Below are 18602 nucleotides of genomic sequence, written 5' to 3'. Positions count from 1 at the left end.
CTTAATGTTGCAGAATCTGTAAATATCACACTCCAGGCGAATCTGGTAAATGTGAAATGTTTCATCTGAATGATTATGATCATTAACAAGTTAAAAAAAAAAAAAGAAAAACAAGGAAGAGGGAAAGAGTGGGAAGGAAAGAGAAAACCTGCTAATAGGCCGTGAAAGGTTGCCTAGGCCTGCTCTATGCTATTAAACCTTAATCGTTATAGTCATAAAATTATTTTGTACTAAGAACTGTTTATAATTTTGTATCTAATCTCTGTAAATACCAAGCAGATTGTCTATGGCTAATAAAGCTTAAACAAAATTAATATAACTAGACTATGTAAAGGGAATTATATATATATATATATATATATATATATATATATATATATAGGTATTTATAATATATACATACATATATATATATATATATTTTTTTTTTAATTAGTGATAAGAAAGTGAGCGAGAAAATGTAATTAAATTTCACTGGAAAACTGGTAATATACCAATGTACAACGATCTAGGAATTATTTGTACTATACAGGTGACAATTTAAGGGACAAATCATAAAAGTATACATGTTACTCGATAGCCACGTATGTGTATAGGGTACTCCATTCCATATTTGTTCTGAAATTCCGATCGAGAATAATTATTATTATATATATAGAAAATAATTATCTTATATTTCGTTTACAAATTTTTAAGGTATTAAATAAATATAACATAATAAACAGTCTTAACGTTAATTTATCATGTCTGATTAACGGGGAAAGTTATTTTCTGTTATCATTTAAATTATTTAATTAATATTAACTTATATACGAACACAAGATTGTCGCGGAATTTTAGAAGAAAATGTTTTGACACTTGAGAAACCCTGTACAGTATTACGGTGTAGAATCCAACTAGTCATTTATGACACTTTATAATAACTAAAGTAAATCTTTTACAAAGAAACACGGCATACGAAGAACGTGTTGTTCTAAATTATGTTTTAATTAAAAAAAAGAAAGAAAGAAAAAAATTGAAATGTTCGCGCCCTAAAAATAAATGTTTCCACATGCACCTTTAACATAATGTCCTTTTTATTTCTTCTATTATAATTACATGTACGTTTGTACATTGTTATAAATGAAACCTATTTCTCGACTATTGTATTATTTCTATTTCTATCTGTCTGCCTCTAAGTGCGAACTATCACTTAAACGTTATTGACGGTAATCTAAGTCTTGCGTAAGATAATTCTATTCGTATATCTTATATGTATGTGTCGATAAAGACGGAAGTACACGTTGTAAGTTCAAGTAGCAGGAAATCGCGGGAAGCACAACGATAAAACCTATTTGTATCGAACAGTCAAATGAAACAATATTACACATTTCAACGAAAACCTACTATTTAGTAATTCTTTGCCTTTCCGTCTCTTCCTAAGATAAATTAAGCATTAAAAAATTGTTAAAAAATTTGTATTCAATCTATTTAATTTTACAAAGTAACCATTGAATACATCCAAATATAAATTGTATTCAGTATTAATATATAATTCAAATGACCACCAATCTTGTTAAAAAAGACAGGTGTTTTCAAATCACATGATGTTCATAAATCTACCATGTTATTGAATTAAAATGAAAAGTATAATATTTTTGTTCAATTAAATGTTATATAGCAAATTAAAAAATGAATTTAAATGTGGATAAACAACACGAAACATACAATTTTAGTAGTCATAAAAAGAATTGCAAATTATTAAAATACCATTGTTAAAAAATTAGATTGATAAAGAAACCATGAAAATGTAATCGTAACTTATTTATTTACTCAGAATATAAGTAAACTATGAAAATACGTTAAACATATAAAGATCATGTCTTAAGTATTGCAATAAAATAAATTTATATGTGACATTCAGTCTTGATTATTCAAGTATAGTTGAACGTAATAATTTTGAACAATGTTTAACGTTAGCAATTATTCAGATACAAAAATGTTTTGTAATTAAAAAATAATGATCTTTAAAAGTATTATTTATTTAAAAAATGTTTTATATTAAAACACCTACAGGACAAATATCGTTTCATATTATAGAAAAGTGCGTTCTTGATAGGTTAGAATACTTACAATTATTGTACGAGGGTAAACCTCATGAATTTAATGGTGATTTCGAGTATTTATTAGAAAATTCAGTATATGATAAAATTGGACATTTTATATTGCGGTAAGTTTTTCAAGCTATTACAATAATTATTAATCTTCAAATATACAAATTTATGGGGTTTTTTAATATAATTTATTAATTCATTATTTAATGTAGCAATTCTGCAATATATAAATAACTGTTTTAGATTGTTAGCATCTGTGTCACAGGAGATATGTAATTATTGGATTATCAGAGAAACGTTATTATTCCAAACTAGGCTGAATTATATTTTACCAAGACAATTATATAGGCTATTTAAGAGTATTTTATATCAATTAGAAGGGCTTAAAGATGAAAAAGGACTGATTAATAAAACATTAAGCGATATATGTACTTTCTTCTTAAAACCGCTTGTCTTTAAACATATTGTATCAAAAAATCATACAAAGGATTGTGATTTTCTTAAAACTAAAGGTATATATACACTAACGTATATATATATAGGTCAACTTATACTTCTAATTTAACGACTTAAAAATTACGTTAATTTTTATTTTTTCAAGTGAGACACGAGGCAGTACCAGATTTAATAAAGAAAAGAAAACTAGACTTGAGTGCAGGATATGCTATTGTATACTGCTCCAAATGGAAAAAAATATTAAAATCATTGTTTTACACCTACATAAGTAATGAAGTAATATGCATGAAATCAAAAGCACAATATATTATAAACCAGGATATTAGACTTAATTACTTATATTACAAAATTCATTCTAAAATATTGCAAGGGAATCAAATATCTATCAAATATGGACATATAACTAAAAAAAATATAGACATAGAAATAAAAAATTTTCCGCTTTGTATGCAACACCTGCACACAAAACTAAGGACGACACATAGACTTAGTCACTATGCTCGTTTTTATTACAGTTTATTTTTAAAAGATGGTGGAATGAAACTAGAGGATGCTATAAATTATTGGAAAGAAGAATATTCTAAACCTCATTCCTGTTCTTCTAATTGTTTACATAATTGGAAATCAAATGAACAAAAATTTATATACAGTATTCGTCACCTTTATGGTTTAGAAGGATCTCGGAAAAATTATAAATCTCCTACTTGCGAATTGATATGTGTAAGTAATATTTTCTTATGTCAAGAAAGTTTGTTATCTAGTTCAAACTCATCCTGTTTTATTATGTTATCAGATGAATACATCAAATCCCATGTATGAAGGAGGATGTCCATTTAAAAGCTTTGATGTAAATACTTTAAAAGATCTTTTATCTTTATCATTATCAAGTGATTGTGTAACAAATTTATTGAAAACTACATGTTCTCAAACTCCCCAGATTTCTTGTGCTAAATATTTTAGGATGCTAAATGAAAATAACAGCAATAATATTGTTATTAATAGCCCTTTACAATATTATTTTACAATGATTAATCAAATTTAGATATATAAAACATGAATTTGGTATTAAATATAAATTAGAAGCATTTTAATCTCACATATTCAGTGCAATAAAATATAAAAATAAAGCTATTTATTATATATATTTCTCTAAAATTATAAAAATTAAAATATTTTAAGAATAGTTCCTACAAATGCATGACTCAAATCATATTTAGCAAATATATAAGTAACACCAAGTTTACCAACATCAATAATATTTCCATCTTCATCATCAAAAATACAATTATCTACAATTTTTTAAGAACGCTTTCTACAAGTGCATGATTCACACCATTTTTAACAAATATACAATTAACGCCAAGTTTACCTACATCAACAATATTTCTATTTTCATCATCAAAAAACATCATATCTCTATAATCAATTCCTGATGCTTTTTGAATCCTAGAAAACAATAATTTATAAACAACTTTTCCTAGATAAATGGGAATAAATAAAGCTGAAATTTCATTGGCACTTACTTAGAAAAATGAGTTACTTTACATCCTGGATAAATTTCTTTATATTTCAAATACTTGTTCCAATCAAATAGATTTAATAATTGTTTAGCACCTTGTATTTCTGATGTACGAGATGCAACACCAAGTTCATATCCTTCATCGTATAAATGTTTTAAAACATCAGGTACTTCTTTGTAATATTGTATAATTTGACCACGAGAATCTACTACATCATTTCCTTTCCTTAAACGAATTCAATAGAAATTTTCACCAGTCATAAAATCATATATGTTAAAATTATGTTTCTTGAACTCACTTTTTAAAAGGAGGAGTAACATGAGTATCAACCCAAAATGGCCATAAAGTATAGTCTGAAACGTTATTAAATTACTATTTTAATAAAATACCAATTTTTTTTATAAGAAAACAATTAGAAAAGTAAGAAAAAAGAAAAAGTTTTTAACCTAAGTCAAAGATAATTATTTTCGGTTTACAGTTTGTTTTACACATATTTTGTTCCTGATTTTTACTATTTATAACCTTAAACTGGAATTATTGCACAAATAATATTGAGAGAATATCTGCAGTTCTATAAATTACATATGTTTAAAATATAATTTTTATTTAAGATTGACGATGATATCAAGATGATAACTCTATATACGTACAAAAATTACAATCATATATTGCTAATCATAAAAGATATAACTTAGAAAAAACGAAGCTGGCACCCCGCTGGGGGTAGCCACCAACATGCTATATTTATTTTTATTTTATTTTTTTTTCTTCACCAATAAGATATAACACTTTACCAAATGTCCATAAAGACAAATTGTAAAATAACCAAAATAAAATAAAAAAATAAAAAAAATATATATATTGCTAATATTACTACAGTAGTACTTAGTAGTATAGTAAAGTACTATACTAAGCAGTTGTTAAAAATTTTTTTCTTATATAAAAAGAAGAATAAAAATTATATTTCATATATAAGAGAATAATATTATTTCTTTTAAGATTTACTTTGTATTTTTAATAAAAACAGTCTTATACGATCATTAGATTTTCATATATGCGGCAATCTATTATTTCTACCAATAACATTAAACTCCTATATTTCATTGCAACCAATCATAGAAGGAATACATGTTAAGGCGATTTTCTAACTTGTATACCATTTTGTTGTATGTATCTTCAGTAGTAGCGTCAATCTCGCTTAGCGAATTTGTAGAATTGTGAAGTGTTGATTAAAAATAATTATTAAATTTATCATAAAATTACTATTTTAAATAACAACATCTGAAGGTATACACGTACGTTGTATTTATTTGTATAATTAACAACAATAAGTATTATATATTGTTTATACATCGTAAAGATTACGAACGTATATTTTGTTACATTGCACGCTATTGGAGTTGTTTTTATCAGATTGTGTTGTTGCTTAAATTGATTTTAGTTTTTTGTATATTTATCGTCATACGAATATATTTTATAATTACACTAATTTAAACATAAAGAGCAAAGGAAAGAAAGTAATATAATATATTTTTTTATGTTATACCGCATCTGAAACAATTTTGGTATGTTATATTGCTAATTTGAATAATTTTTTGATATTGTAAATTACTCAGTAATTTCAGTTTATAATTATTTTTGATCTATGCAATATATCTTGTATGTAATAAAATGTTTTATTTACCCTTTTTTAATAATAATTTGTTAATTTAACCTCTATTCGCTTAATTTAAATCTAAATTAAAAAAGTATATGATACTATATTTAGTAAAAATGTTTATATTCTATTAGTAGCATTTCTATCCTTTATATGTATGTTTATATCTTTATATATATCTTATATATCAATAGTATTTTATATCTTTATTCCAGAAATGTCTGAATCGGATCTTTTAGCTGCTGATCATATTGATGGTCTAGACGGACTTGAAAATGGTCAAGATGGAGATGCTATTATGCAGTGCGATGGTGTAAAACGTGAATTAAATGAAGCAAATATTGATGATCCGGTAGCTCGTTTTATTTTATTATAACAAATAAATGATAAATGTATTTGTTGCCTTTTCTTTATAAATTAAATTTTTTTTTATATTTTAATTATAGGAACTAGAGGCTATTAAAGCACGTGTTAGGGAAATGGAAGAGGAAGCAGAAAAATTAAAACAACTACAATCTGAAGTGGACAAACAAATGAATATGGGTAGTCCACCCGGAATAAGTAAGTTATAGATTATATTAAATTCAGCATATATCAAAATTTAGTGCTATAATTTTGTACATAAACATTTTTTTTTTTTGTAAATGATTATATAATATTTTGTCAAATTTTTAGCAAGTCCGTTAAATATGTCACTTGAAGACAAAATGGAAGTTGATAATAGGTCCATCTATGTTGGTAATGTAAGTTAAATTCTACATCCAAATTGTAATAAACAACTTTTTATTTCATTAAGAAGTTATTAATTAATATACATTATATAAAATTAAAGGTTGATTATGGTGCCACAGCAGAAGAATTAGAGCAACATTTTCATGGTTGTGGCAGTATTAACAGAGTAACTATATTGTGCAATAAATTTGATGGACATCCCAAGGGATTCGCTTACATAGAATTTGCAGAACGTGATTCTGTACAAACAGCTATGGCAATAGATGAATCTATGTTTAGAGGACGTCAAATTAAAGTAATGCCTAAAAGAACAAATAGACCTGGATTATCAGTGACAAATAGGTACTTTAAAAATACATTACATGTATATTATATCTATATGTTTCTTAGACACAATAACTACAATATATTTAAATAACTTTAAGGGGGCCACGGGGAGCGCGAGGTTACCGAGGTATAGCCAGAGGAATCATACGTGGTAGTGCATATTTCGGATATAGACCTATAAGGAGACCTAGGTATATTGTAGAAATAAATATATATTTATTTATAATTCAAGCAAAATAAAATATTTCTTTTTAATATTCTCTATACATAGAAGCTATAGGCGAGGATACTACATGCCGTATTGACCGTTTTAATGTATTTTACTGGAATTTGACAAATTAAGGTAAGTTTTTATATTATTGTGATTTATGAGATATTTTGTTTATGTGATTGTTCAAACATATGATATCTGATGAAAGTATAATAAATTTTTATACATAAAACAATTACATGCATTAAACAGAAGGTATTTCTGATATATTTTGTATTGTACAATCACACTATAAAATTAAAGATCTTTTTGTTTGAACAATCAATATATGTATTATAGAACAATGCATTTATAGGAAAAGCTGGTGAAGTAACAAATGTTAAAAATAATATTATTCCAAAATCATAAATATTAAGATAAATGATAAAATAAACTATTATAACATTCACTAGCCATTCCTGAATAAATGTAAAATTATTATTTTTCCAGTGACAATTATTGTATGTACTAGATCCTTGTTTTAATGTTCTGATGTATCTATATAATTTAACAAATCTTGTAAATCTTTTTATGACGTCAAATAACCTAAAATTAAAAATGCTATACAAAGTATCCATCACTCTTTTACAGTGGATATTATAAAATTTATATCTAGATACATTAGCTTCCTTAGGAATGTGCTCGAAATTCGTATTCATCCTTAACACTTGGCCATATTTTAAATATTGTTAAAAACAGAAAAAACACATATTGAAACATTATTTTATTTTTTTATTGTACTCTAATCTACTTATTATCAAAAGTTTTGCAGATTTAAATGTTTTGTATTGTGCTGTTCTTAAATAAGTGGTGTTCATATTTATGTTATAGACTTATAGAATATGGCCATGTGAACTGTAACACTAAATATTGTAAGTTTTTGTGCATATCTTATTTTTAGGTTACACAAAACTTACATATTTCTATGAACACGCATTACACTATCATGCAGTTAAAGTGTTTAAGTAAATTCTTATGATATGTCCACAGAAAAAAAAACTGATACGATGGGAAAAAAAAGAGAAAGAAAAAACCTCATGTCAAAAGAAAAAAAAAAAGATTGGACAAAGATGGGCACAATTATTCATATTTGATTTAACAAATCTTCATATAAAAATTACAAATGTAGATCAGCGATAATTTGCAATTGCAGTTCAATTATGTTTTTTCATAATTTACAATAAAATCCAAACAATTTTGTAGTATCAGCCTTTATTAGTTCCCAAGAACTTCAGTTTGTTTAGATTACAAAAATATATAAAACACTGGGATATTAATAACATTATATTAACACATATAAAAAAAATGCACTGATTAAATGAGCGCGCATGTGTATGTATGTGTGCAACATAAACGCATACATATATATATACGTACACACGCAAATTTATATATATGGATATATGTATAAATATACAACTCTATAAATACTAATACTATTTTAGCTAAATACTATTTTAGCACAAAAGAAATGTAATTGTTAATCTGTTATGCATTTTGAAAAAATTTATGTTTGTATCTTGGGTTATTACAAAATAAAAAATGTATCATTCCTTTTCATGCATATCTAAATAATTGTAAGATATCATCATCCGTAACTTATGTTATCTTTCTTTTTGTAACAATTATAGTAAATTTCTTAAAATGTAATTTTTGTTTTTTATACCTGACATATTAGCATATTGTAAAAAAATTCAAATATTTTTATTATTTGCTAAAATTTGTATTTAGCTCAATATATTAGACTATAATGCATTTAAAATTAGATTTTTTCCTACTTAAAACAAATTAATATAATATATAAAAGGATTATCTCTCGATTTTAAATTACTTTAATATAATTGTGACTGTTAATAAAAATGATAATAATATTAAATATGTTAAGATAATATTAAATTGTACACAGAGAGAACAATTTTTGTAGTATACGCGATATTCAAAGAAGTATATTAACCATTTAGAAATTGATTTTAACAAATTATGAAATAGCAATAATAATTTTAGAATATTTTTTGGTATAATATAAAGGCTGATAATATAACTATATTATTGCAATATAATTTTCATATATTTGTGATAACTCTAAAATCAATGTTTAATAATTTCACATTTTCCAATTATATAAGTTTATATTTAAGAACATACTTTATATATACAATAGAAAGAATTGAACTGCAATGTAAATATCTAGAGTAATATCATATTACTATAATTTGTAGTAACTTTTGTATGCTACAGTAAGTGAAAGTTGCGGAGAGTAAAGATTGTTACAATTTCTAAAAATGACATTAATAATGTGTGCAACTTTCATTTATTTATTACTAACTATACATCCTCAATTTTATCTCAAACATATTGCTACTAATTTGTAAGATGCGTGTAAAATGTTTTTGAACTATTAATCCACTGTGCTATGATGTTAGGAGGAGAGCCAAGTTTCCACATATTAATAATCGAACCACATTTCGTAACGTTACTTCCATGTCGCTAAGTATTTTGCAGGTGCAGTGCAGCATCAGCATCAATTGAGTGATAATCATACAAATTTCATGAACAGTTTTTACGTTCCATTAAGAAAAAGAAAGAAAGAAAGAAAAGAAAAGAAAAGATAATTAACATATAAGTGTAATATATAAATGTAACATGATCGGGTGGTCAATAAAGATTTTCTTGGCTTAAAAATCACATGTTGAATATGTCACTGGATATATATATATATTTATATTTAGCATTATTATAAATAGGTAAAATAAAATTAACTTCTCCAAGGATTAATGATTTGTGTTTATTAACAGTCAGTAGTATTTAAACCGACATTTTTACATTTCAATTAATGTTACCAGGTGGATAAATTTTATTCTTATACAAATTAATATTTTAATAACAGATATAACCAGAATATTGTTGTATTTGTTTTATTAGAAATTTGTATTTCTTATATCTCTGAAAGCATATAAATGCACAATTGATTTCTAAAGAGTTTTCAATTCATGGGAAGGTTGTAAGAGGGGTATAACAGAAAAAATTGAAGACCGGAATTCATTATGTTAAAAATACAACGTAATAAAATATTTACTACTGTATCTTTTAATAACTACATAATAATGTAAATAAATTACATTTTTGAAGCATATATTTATTAGATTCTAGTCTAATTATCATTTTGTTTGTAATGTTAACACGAAGTATGTGTACAGATTCTGAATAACATTTCTAACATAATTAGTACTTTTAATGGCCACAAGAGGTATATTAGATACCTAATCAGATAAATTTTGCAATAATCTACTTAATTACTGAATTTATTAGGTTGGAACTTTAAAATGAAAATATATTTTCAAATTTTATACTATCAAACAATATGATTTATGAAAGATAACTAAATTAATTCTTAAAAAATTATCACTTATTCATTAAATCATTTTATTTTTATATAATTAAGTCACTTTGAGATACACAAGTATTGGACATACCAATATATAATTAATAATTAAAAAATATTTGTAATATTAGAAGGTTAAAAATTTGTCTCTTTTAAACTCCCAATGCATAGTTTTAAGCATTTAAATGTATTCTTTTATAATAATCAGGCTTTAAATGTAACTTATTCTATATATTCAACATACTTTTTTGAGTATCAGATCTATGAATAATGTACTTTATAATGCACAGCTATTCTTTATAATTCAGGTCTTCAATGTAAATCTACAAAATTTAATAGCAACATCCTGGACTTGTTTCATTTCAGTCCTTTTTTGACAAATATCCATGTTCGCATAATAGTTTTTATTATTTGGTCTACAGAACAGGATATAAGATTGCATTGAGATAAACATTGACTAGTATACCAACTTCATGGTTTCAACAAATTTAGTTTGGAAGGCAATAGTGATCATTAAGAATTTAGTTCAAGTGTTTCAAAAATTGATCGACATAAACTTTGTAAGTTTGGTCTTGTTGTCTGATCTGTATGCATATTCTCCAAACATTTTAATATCTCTACTCCACCTTCTCTGACTAACATACTGCAATACCGTTTTGCTACAACAGTGTAATAATATAAACATAACACATAAATAATAATCTTTGCTATTAATATGATTAAATATATATAATCGCATTTAATATATTCATTCATATAAATGTACTTACGATTCTTTGTGCATACATGATGTATTGCCCAAACTGCCCAAAGTTGAACAGGATATGCATCTGAACAATGCAGAAGTGGGAAAAATGGATGGAAACTTCTATATGCAACCATTTCCCCTTGAGGAGTTTGCCAATGTGTTATAGTATATGCTAATTGTTCTAATAATACATCTCTACTTGGCATTAAGGATATTATAGGCCATGTATGTGGACCATCGCTAAGTAAATGTGCAGCAATACCTGCTGCGAAATAAGATACATCAATATGTACAGATGTCAACAACGTAGAAAGCATAGAGATGAACCTAGGTTGCATAAGTCTTGGTCTTAAATGAACCACCTATAACGAATTACAAAATATAGCCAATTATACGAATCTGTGTATGTGTACTTATAATCATCAATAAATTAAATCATAACCAGATAATAACTACTTATATAATAATTATAAAAAAAATTAAACTAAATTTACTGCATTTATAAAATCATGAATTATATTACAAACCTCTGCTATATTGTTTAATGAACCAAGTACTTTAGTTTCAACACTAAACTGTCCTTGGAAACTTTCTAACACTTTAAGAAATAATTCCATCCCACCTTCATCTAGAAAGACTTCACATGTTGTAGCACTTTCATCAGTTAAATTCCATAGAGCACTTAATGTAAACTTCATTGTTATGTCTACTGATCTAGTTTCAACTTTAGTCCTAACCATTGCTAATAATTTAGACATATATTGAGGTTGAGCACCAAGCATAGATGTTTCCACTGTTGATATTTTTGCTGCCAATATGGAGCAAATGGCAACAGACATACGATTCATTGATGGTTCATTAAAAGTTAACAAAGAATTTAACACTAATCTTGCACATCTACATAAATAGAAAATAATTGAACTATAGATTGTAGATAGATTTAAACAATGCAATTATATATTAATAAATACATAAAATTTTACACAAAAACTATAGTATTATTTATGCTTTCTATTGGGTTGGCAACTATTGGCAACTATCAATACCACCTATTGACAAAATCCGCAATCACTTAGTTGCCAATCCAATAAAATGCAAAAGATATAATTTTACGAATTTTGATTACCTATATTTGTCAAAAGTAATTTCCTGTAGAATTCTGTCACTACACAAAATTAATAATGTATTCATTTGAAGTCGATAGTTCGCTGGATAACATTCCATTGCAATCATTGTTAGTTCAACAACTTGCTTGAGAATTGATGGGTGAATCATAATGGAGAATTCACCTTTTGTGAGATTATAAAGACATGCAGTACATGGCACTTGTACACGTACTTCTTGTGGATGTTCTCTCATTGCAGGCAATACTAATTTTATAACATCAATCCGTGATTCAAGAAAGTTGTGTGTTAAACGGAATAAATTAAATAAACATTTCTCGAGATAAAGTGGTCTGCACGTGTATCTTCTCAAACCTTCTAAAATTTGAGATTCTGTGGCTGTACCAGTAACCTACAGTAAACATTAAATATCTTAGAACATACAAGTATATTTTCAATCATTTGTCTATTTGAATGTTAGTATAGGATATTTTATTCATAAAAATCTTATGTAGTGGACCCCAGCACAACACAGGTAAAAATATTTTTCTAAGCTAAAGTCAAAAAGTATTTTAAAATGTTAAATTTATCTAATATGTTATAGGGGTTGTTTATCATGTTTTTATGAATACTGGTTGCTATTTTTTCATCATGTTATATGGGAGTCTACTGTAATTTTTATTGATAACTGTCTTTCTATAGATTATCTTAATAATACTTACAACAAGTCCAGGCTTGTAATATTCATCTGCGGGATTTGTTAAACTGTCATCATAACAAGCATCTGTACTTACAAGTCCCAAAAACCTTAAATATGTATGAGCTTTAATAAATTCTTTTAAATCTTTTGAATTTATATCACTTCTACCTATATTCAGTATTAAGACAAAGTTCTTAGATTGATCTGTATATTATACAGAAACACATTATAAATTATATAATTACCAGATAAATCTAAACTAGTTAGATATGGCATACAATGTACAGCTTTCAAAAAATCTTCTATGTCTGGCTTTCCAGGCACAAACATACAGTTAAGAGCATGCATATCTTTTTCATCTGAAATATCTAAATTCCTTAATTCATTCAGCTCCAATAATACTGAGACTAAATCTGTACTTTCATCTATCTTCACATTATACATATTAAGTGTTTTTAGACGATTTTTACACTTTTTCAGTGCTGTTATATCATTCACCTTTGTACATGAAATGTCTAAACTTTCTAGAAGAGGAAGATCCTCAACTACTATCCCCAAACCATGTGTATTAAATTCTGTACATGATACATTTAATGTGTGCAATGACCTCAATTTACTTAAAGTTACTACCACACAATACCTATTATGAAATAATGGATATATATAACTTAAATATTTTAAAATACTTAATTATATTTATATAAATAATTAATTGAATTAAATACCGAGAACAGTCTATAAAACTTCCTTTTGCTACACTTAATGATCTAAGATTTTGTAAACTCCAGTCACCTAAACAACTTATAAGATCATTAACAGTTATTTTTAACCCATTTACCATTAGATCTACCACTTTATGTTGTTTTAAAACTTTTAAGCCTTTCGCTGATAATGTAGATGCATCTTTCAACCTTACATGTCTATGGATAATAAAAAATAGTGAATATTTCATTTTTTATGTACATTTTACACTCCAATCAAATTTGCATACTTAAAATGAGATATGAGTACCTTAACCTGGTGGACTTTGCATTGAAAAGTGTAATTGTTAAATCAGATAATGTCTTTTTCTCACAAAGGTGAGCCAATAATTGTTCTGATACTTCAGCTGGTAAAAAAGCATCTGGATGTCTAAAACTAAGTCTTGTAGCTGAACTTGATGATCCATCATTAGATGCTTTACCTATTGCATTTAAAATATCTGTATTATTATAATCTATTAAAAGTTAACTAACTGATTTAAGACCTTATAACAAATTGTTGCATTAAAATAGCTTCCTCTAACTCTAATGAAATATTTAAATTCATTTTAAAATGAAGTCAAATATAAATAAAATATAAGATAATTGAAAAAAATATTTTCTTAAATAATTATGATGAATACTTACTACATGTGTTTGTATCCACTGAATTAGGGGAATGTTCTTCTGTATCACCTAGGTGTACGTCACACAAATCCAAGACATTGTTACAAATAAAATCTATGCAAACCTCAAGGAGGCTTTTCGGTGACTCAAACATTTTATTTTCTTATTTACACACAAATATTCTTCCTTTATTTCCTCTATAGCTTTTTAAATAATTAATTATTTCAAATAGTTTAACATCTCATTCTTTCATATTTATTTTAAAGTATCTGTTAACATAGAACACACATATATACATGTATATACATCTGATGCACTATGTTTAGAATATAAGTTTTCTAATATTAAACATACACTATAAAATGAAATACACTAAGTTTATGAAAATCGATACACCTGTCATCCGAAAAAAATTAGATCACATGCAACTTAACTTTCTTATGATAACAAAATATTAAAAAACATTCTACATCTGTAGAAAATGTACACTTAAAAAATGTGTACAGTTGTATACGCGACGATTTCTAAAGGAAATGTCGAGAAAAAACCACACACATAATTTTATTCCTAACATACAGGTGACAGAATTTTAAATAATGATTACGTAATGACAAGTCCATCGAATGGAATAAATATTTGTGTCTAAGCAATTTGTGTAATCTAAGCACGTTGTGTATAACACGTATCGAAAGAAACGTATGAAATTGACAAGTTATTTATTAGATACACTAAACTTTATTTCGCGAGTAGATAGTTCTTAGAAAATTATTAAATGATTATGTAAACTTATTTATGCAAATAGCACTGAACGCAATTGTGAAAACAACTGCAGAAAATTGTAGTCTCTCACCTGTGAAGAGGACGCCATATTGACTTGCTAAGTGTCAAAACAGATTAAAAAATACGATATAGATGCATATTGTTAAATATGTGAACATGATTATTAAGTACAATGATACAATCAAAAAAGTACATTGTCTACTATAATTTTTTGTTTGAATTAATTTCTAAAATTGTTTTATGTTGATTCATGATGATTTTAAACATACATACCTCAGAATTAGAAAAAACTGACATATTTGTTATCCTTGAGAAAATTTATTTTGTGAAAAGTATTTGTAAGTAAAAATTAGAGAACATCCTTAATAGTTACACAAATCTTTTCATTCTTGAAGATATAATAGAAGATAAATATTACTTGTAAGGGAATTCATCGGTTATTGACACACTATCAATATGGCGGTAAAGTGGAAAACGATGTGCTTTTCAGTATGTATTACGATTTCACTTCTGTATAATATACATAAGAATTTTTTCTAGGTACGATTATAATGTCTATATAAGAATTGTTCAAAAGTATTTGTTTATAGTGAACTTAATGATTATTTTATATTATAGAATGATAAATATTCTACCCTAAAATTAAATGAATGAAGAATATGTCAAAGAAACTGATTTAAAAGTTTTCAATTTTAAAAGTTGTACTGCATCTAATTATTTAATCATTTTTTTACTCTACATTATATTAGATTTTTTACATATATAAGTATGGATATAAATATAAATTATTAAATATCTCATAAAAATGGCGATATATAATTTGTAACTGTGATATAAATTTCTTTGTTTTTAAGGTTTAGATAGGAACGTGTTTTCCAAAATAAAATCATGGTTTAAGTATCCACTGATATATGTCAGTCATTTTATAACGTCATGTTGTATGTTATGTGGCATTGATCATTTTGCTTGCATTTAAATTTAATTTCATAAAAGAATGCCAAGTTTGCGAAAAAAGGTTGCTGGTTTTATGCGACAACTATCTATTAGCAATTTGGCTGGAGCTGTAGAAAATTTAAGTCAGGGAGAACAGACTTTACGTAGTCCTAGATCATTAACGCAAGATTTTACAAGTGGTTGTTTTATTACACGGTATCTTGATGGGTAATAATCTTTTTACAGTGTGCATATGTATCATTTTTATTTATTAACATCTTAAATAAGGGTTGACATATCTTGATATATATATTTTCAGTTTGGAAACAAAACAGGAAGGGCCAGCAATTTTGCATGGCAGAAATCCAGAGGAACTTCCAATTAGGCAGCTTGGAAATTTTCAGCAAGATAGAGATGTAGTTTCCGCTCATACAGGTCCAGATAATGGACTTACAACTGTTAATGTACAACAAAGACATTTAAGTATTAATGATATTGATATAGATTACATTGATATGTTAGATCAAGGAGAACAATATAGAAATAGTACGTATTAAAGGCATTATGAAGTTATGAAATAATTGTAGAATACATTAACAACATCATTTTCTTTAGCATCAACAACAACAACTCCTACAATTGCTGGTATTACTGATTGGTTTAATCCTCATGAAATGGCTTATGGAATTGCTACTACATTATATGAGAAAAATCCTACAAATAATACAAATAATGGTGAACCAATAGCAGATTGTTTTGGTATTGTAGCAAGATCGAATTCAGCTATTTTAGCACTTGCTGATGGTGTTAATTGGGGTACGATTATAGATGATAGTAGACTATTTTAGATAAGATTAAATAAAAATATGGGAATATATGCATATACATATATATGCGTGTTTTATAATGAAATAAAATTATTAGGTACCAAAGCAAGTATTGCAGCAAGATCTGCAGTACATGGAAGTATAGAATACTTAAATAAAGCACTTTTTTGTCCTTCGATTAATGGAGAAATGACTACAACGAAAGACGTTTTTATAGCACTACTTCGTTCATTCCATGCTGCACATTCGTTAATTTTGCAGGAACAAGGAATGCTTACAACATTAACTGTATGTGCAGTTCTGCCACTGCCAAATTCTGATTCTAATACAGAAAAAAATAAGTATATGGCATGTACCTGTAATGTTGGTGACAGTTTAGCTTATGTCTATTCAAGGTAATACATAAACAAGAACTTATAAACTATCCCTACTGATACTAAGTAGAATATTGTTTAAGATAAAAACAATATTTCATATTGGCAGGAAAACTGGTGTAAGAGAAATAACAAGAGGATCCCATGATATTCACTGTATGCGTGACATGCGTGATGCTCTTGGAGCTTTAGGTCCTGTGGATGGATCTAACCCTGAATTGAATAATTTGACTCTTGCAATGACCGAAGTTGAGAAAGGAGATATTGTATTTTTGACTAGTGATGGAATTTCGGATAATTTTGATCCTGTAGTCGGAAAATTTGCTATTTTACCATGTCACAATTCCGTACCTGATTCAAATGTAAAAAATCACACTGAAGGAAGATCAAAAACACGTCGAAAGTCCGCAGAAAACTTAAGACATGCAGAATCCGGCAATAGTAATAAAAATAAATCTAACTTGCCTGTAGTTGAGGCATATCAAAGACACGAACTCACATTGCTTAGAATGGAAGATTTGTTAAGAAGGGGTGTATCTGGAGAAGGACCACCATGTAACAGTGCCAAACATCTCTGCGAACTCCTCTTGGATTTTGCAGTAAGTTATTTACTATTTAATAATAATGAATGCAATACAATATGTATGTACTGTAAGTTCTTTTAATTTTTTTATGAGGAAGGAAAAGAATATGACGTAGTATTAATTTTAAATACTAACATACATTTAATTTTTATACATAATAAGGTACGCATAACTGCCGCTAAAAGACGAATATTGGAAGATACAGATTTATATTATGCACAAAATAAAGACGGCCAATTAATTCAGCTTTCCAAACAAGAACAGAGAACCCGACGAATAAAAACTTTGGATAAGGTTTCCATGATCCCTGGGAAATTAGATCATGCTACAGTTGTAGCATATGTAGTCGGATCTATCAATTCAGGATATGGTTTATAATTAATTACAATGACAAATTACAGTTTCAATTTGTAAGAAAATTAATAAATTTTAGAATTTTCTTCAACAATGACATTTTATGAATAAATTGAGCTGAAATTAATGTTTTATTGTGAGATTAAGTTGTTTATATAATTTTTTGTTATTTAAAATAAAAACATACATTTAAAGATAAGTATGTAACAATACTTATTTCATTGTAAATTTAATTTATAAATGTGTGCAAGTAAAATATACATATATATATTTATGTATTACATTACGTTATGTATATATATAATGTAAATGCGTTGGCAAATAATTTCGAAAATCACTTATTAATAATAATTGTCGAGTTTACTAAGTACTTATGATATAATTGAATAAAAATGTTTAGCGAATCTGTATTGTT

The 18602-nt window shown here is 26.5% G+C and overlaps 5 protein-coding genes across 11 annotated transcripts; 3 read left to right on the top strand and 2 right to left on the bottom strand.

The window, feature by feature from the left end:
* Window positions 1-1887: 1887 nt before the first annotated feature.
* On the top strand, window positions 1888-4071 carry LOC132916523 (uncharacterized). Its single transcript, XM_060976609.1, has 4 exons — window positions 1888-2209; window positions 2337-2605; window positions 2695-3269; window positions 3343-4071. The coding sequence occupies exons 1-4, from the start codon at window positions 2031-2033 to the stop codon at window positions 3589-3591; spliced, it is 1272 nt and encodes a 423-aa protein (XP_060832592.1). The 5' UTR covers window positions 1888-2030; the 3' UTR covers window positions 3592-4071.
* Window positions 3667-4728, bottom strand: LOC132916527 (magnesium-dependent phosphatase 1-like). Its single transcript, XM_060976614.1, has 4 exons — window positions 4516-4728; window positions 4368-4422; window positions 4073-4294; window positions 3667-3995 (listed from the first exon to the last, which is right to left on the bottom strand). Exons 1-4 carry the CDS (start codon window positions 4559-4561, stop codon window positions 3839-3841), a joined length of 480 nt encoding a protein of 159 aa, XP_060832597.1. The 5' UTR covers window positions 4562-4728; the 3' UTR covers window positions 3667-3838.
* Window positions 4729-5216: 488 nt separating this feature from the next.
* On the top strand, window positions 5217-7128 carry LOC132916474 (polyadenylate-binding protein 2-B). Of its 3 annotated transcripts, none has more exons than XM_060976524.1 (7): window positions 5217-5356; window positions 5942-6078; window positions 6173-6287; window positions 6402-6469; window positions 6559-6800; window positions 6884-6976; window positions 7057-7128. In XM_060976524.1, exons 2-7 carry the CDS (start codon window positions 5944-5946, stop codon window positions 7088-7090), a joined length of 687 nt encoding a protein of 228 aa, XP_060832507.1. In that variant the 5' UTR covers window positions 5217-5356; window positions 5942-5943; the 3' UTR covers window positions 7091-7128. The 3 variants fall into 3 exon arrangements, with proteins under 3 accessions (XP_060832507.1, XP_060832508.1, XP_060832509.1); XM_060976525.1 differs by having other exon boundaries at window positions 5221-5364; XM_060976526.1 differs by lacking the exon at window positions 5217-5356 and adding an exon at window positions 5481-5634.
* Window positions 7129-9795: 2667 nt separating this feature from the next.
* Window positions 9796-15510, bottom strand: LOC132916463 (protein zyg-11 homolog B-like). Of its 4 annotated transcripts, none has more exons than XM_060976500.1 (10): window positions 15389-15510; window positions 14357-14604; window positions 13980-14151; window positions 13694-13888; window positions 13214-13608; window positions 12991-13136; window positions 12292-12680; window positions 11693-12062; window positions 11188-11527; window positions 9796-11076 (listed from the first exon to the last, which is right to left on the bottom strand). In XM_060976500.1, the coding sequence occupies exons 2-10, from the start codon at window positions 14487-14489 to the stop codon at window positions 10931-10933; spliced, it is 2286 nt and encodes a 761-aa protein (XP_060832483.1). In that variant the 5' UTR covers window positions 14490-14604; window positions 15389-15510; the 3' UTR covers window positions 9796-10930. The 4 variants fall into 4 exon arrangements, with proteins under 4 accessions (XP_060832483.1, XP_060832482.1, XP_060832484.1 ...); XM_060976499.1 differs by lacking the exon at window positions 15389-15510 and adding an exon at window positions 14891-15193; XM_060976501.1 differs by lacking the exon at window positions 15389-15510 and adding an exon at window positions 15070-15192.
* On the top strand, window positions 15468-18386 carry LOC132916468 (PP2C-like domain-containing protein CG9801). Of its 2 annotated transcripts, none has more exons than XM_060976509.1 (7): window positions 15468-15604; window positions 15970-16276; window positions 16368-16594; window positions 16664-16864; window positions 16973-17270; window positions 17359-17848; window positions 17996-18386. In XM_060976509.1, exons 2-7 carry the CDS (start codon window positions 16110-16112, stop codon window positions 18209-18211), a joined length of 1599 nt encoding a protein of 532 aa, XP_060832492.1. In that variant the 5' UTR covers window positions 15468-15604; window positions 15970-16109; the 3' UTR covers window positions 18212-18386. The 2 variants fall into 2 exon arrangements, with proteins under 2 accessions (XP_060832492.1, XP_060832493.1); XM_060976510.1 differs by having other exon boundaries at window positions 15561-15655.
* The last annotated feature ends 216 nt before the right edge of the window (window positions 18387-18602 follow it).

The sequence above is a fragment of the Bombus pascuorum genome, chromosome 2, assembly GCF_905332965.1.
Source record: "Bombus pascuorum chromosome 2, iyBomPasc1.1, whole genome shotgun sequence".
Classification (NCBI taxonomy): domain Eukaryota; kingdom Metazoa; phylum Arthropoda; class Insecta; order Hymenoptera; family Apidae; genus Bombus; species Bombus pascuorum.
Note: the sequence above shows the minus strand (reverse complement) of the source record. Positions and strands in the feature narration are given on the sequence as shown.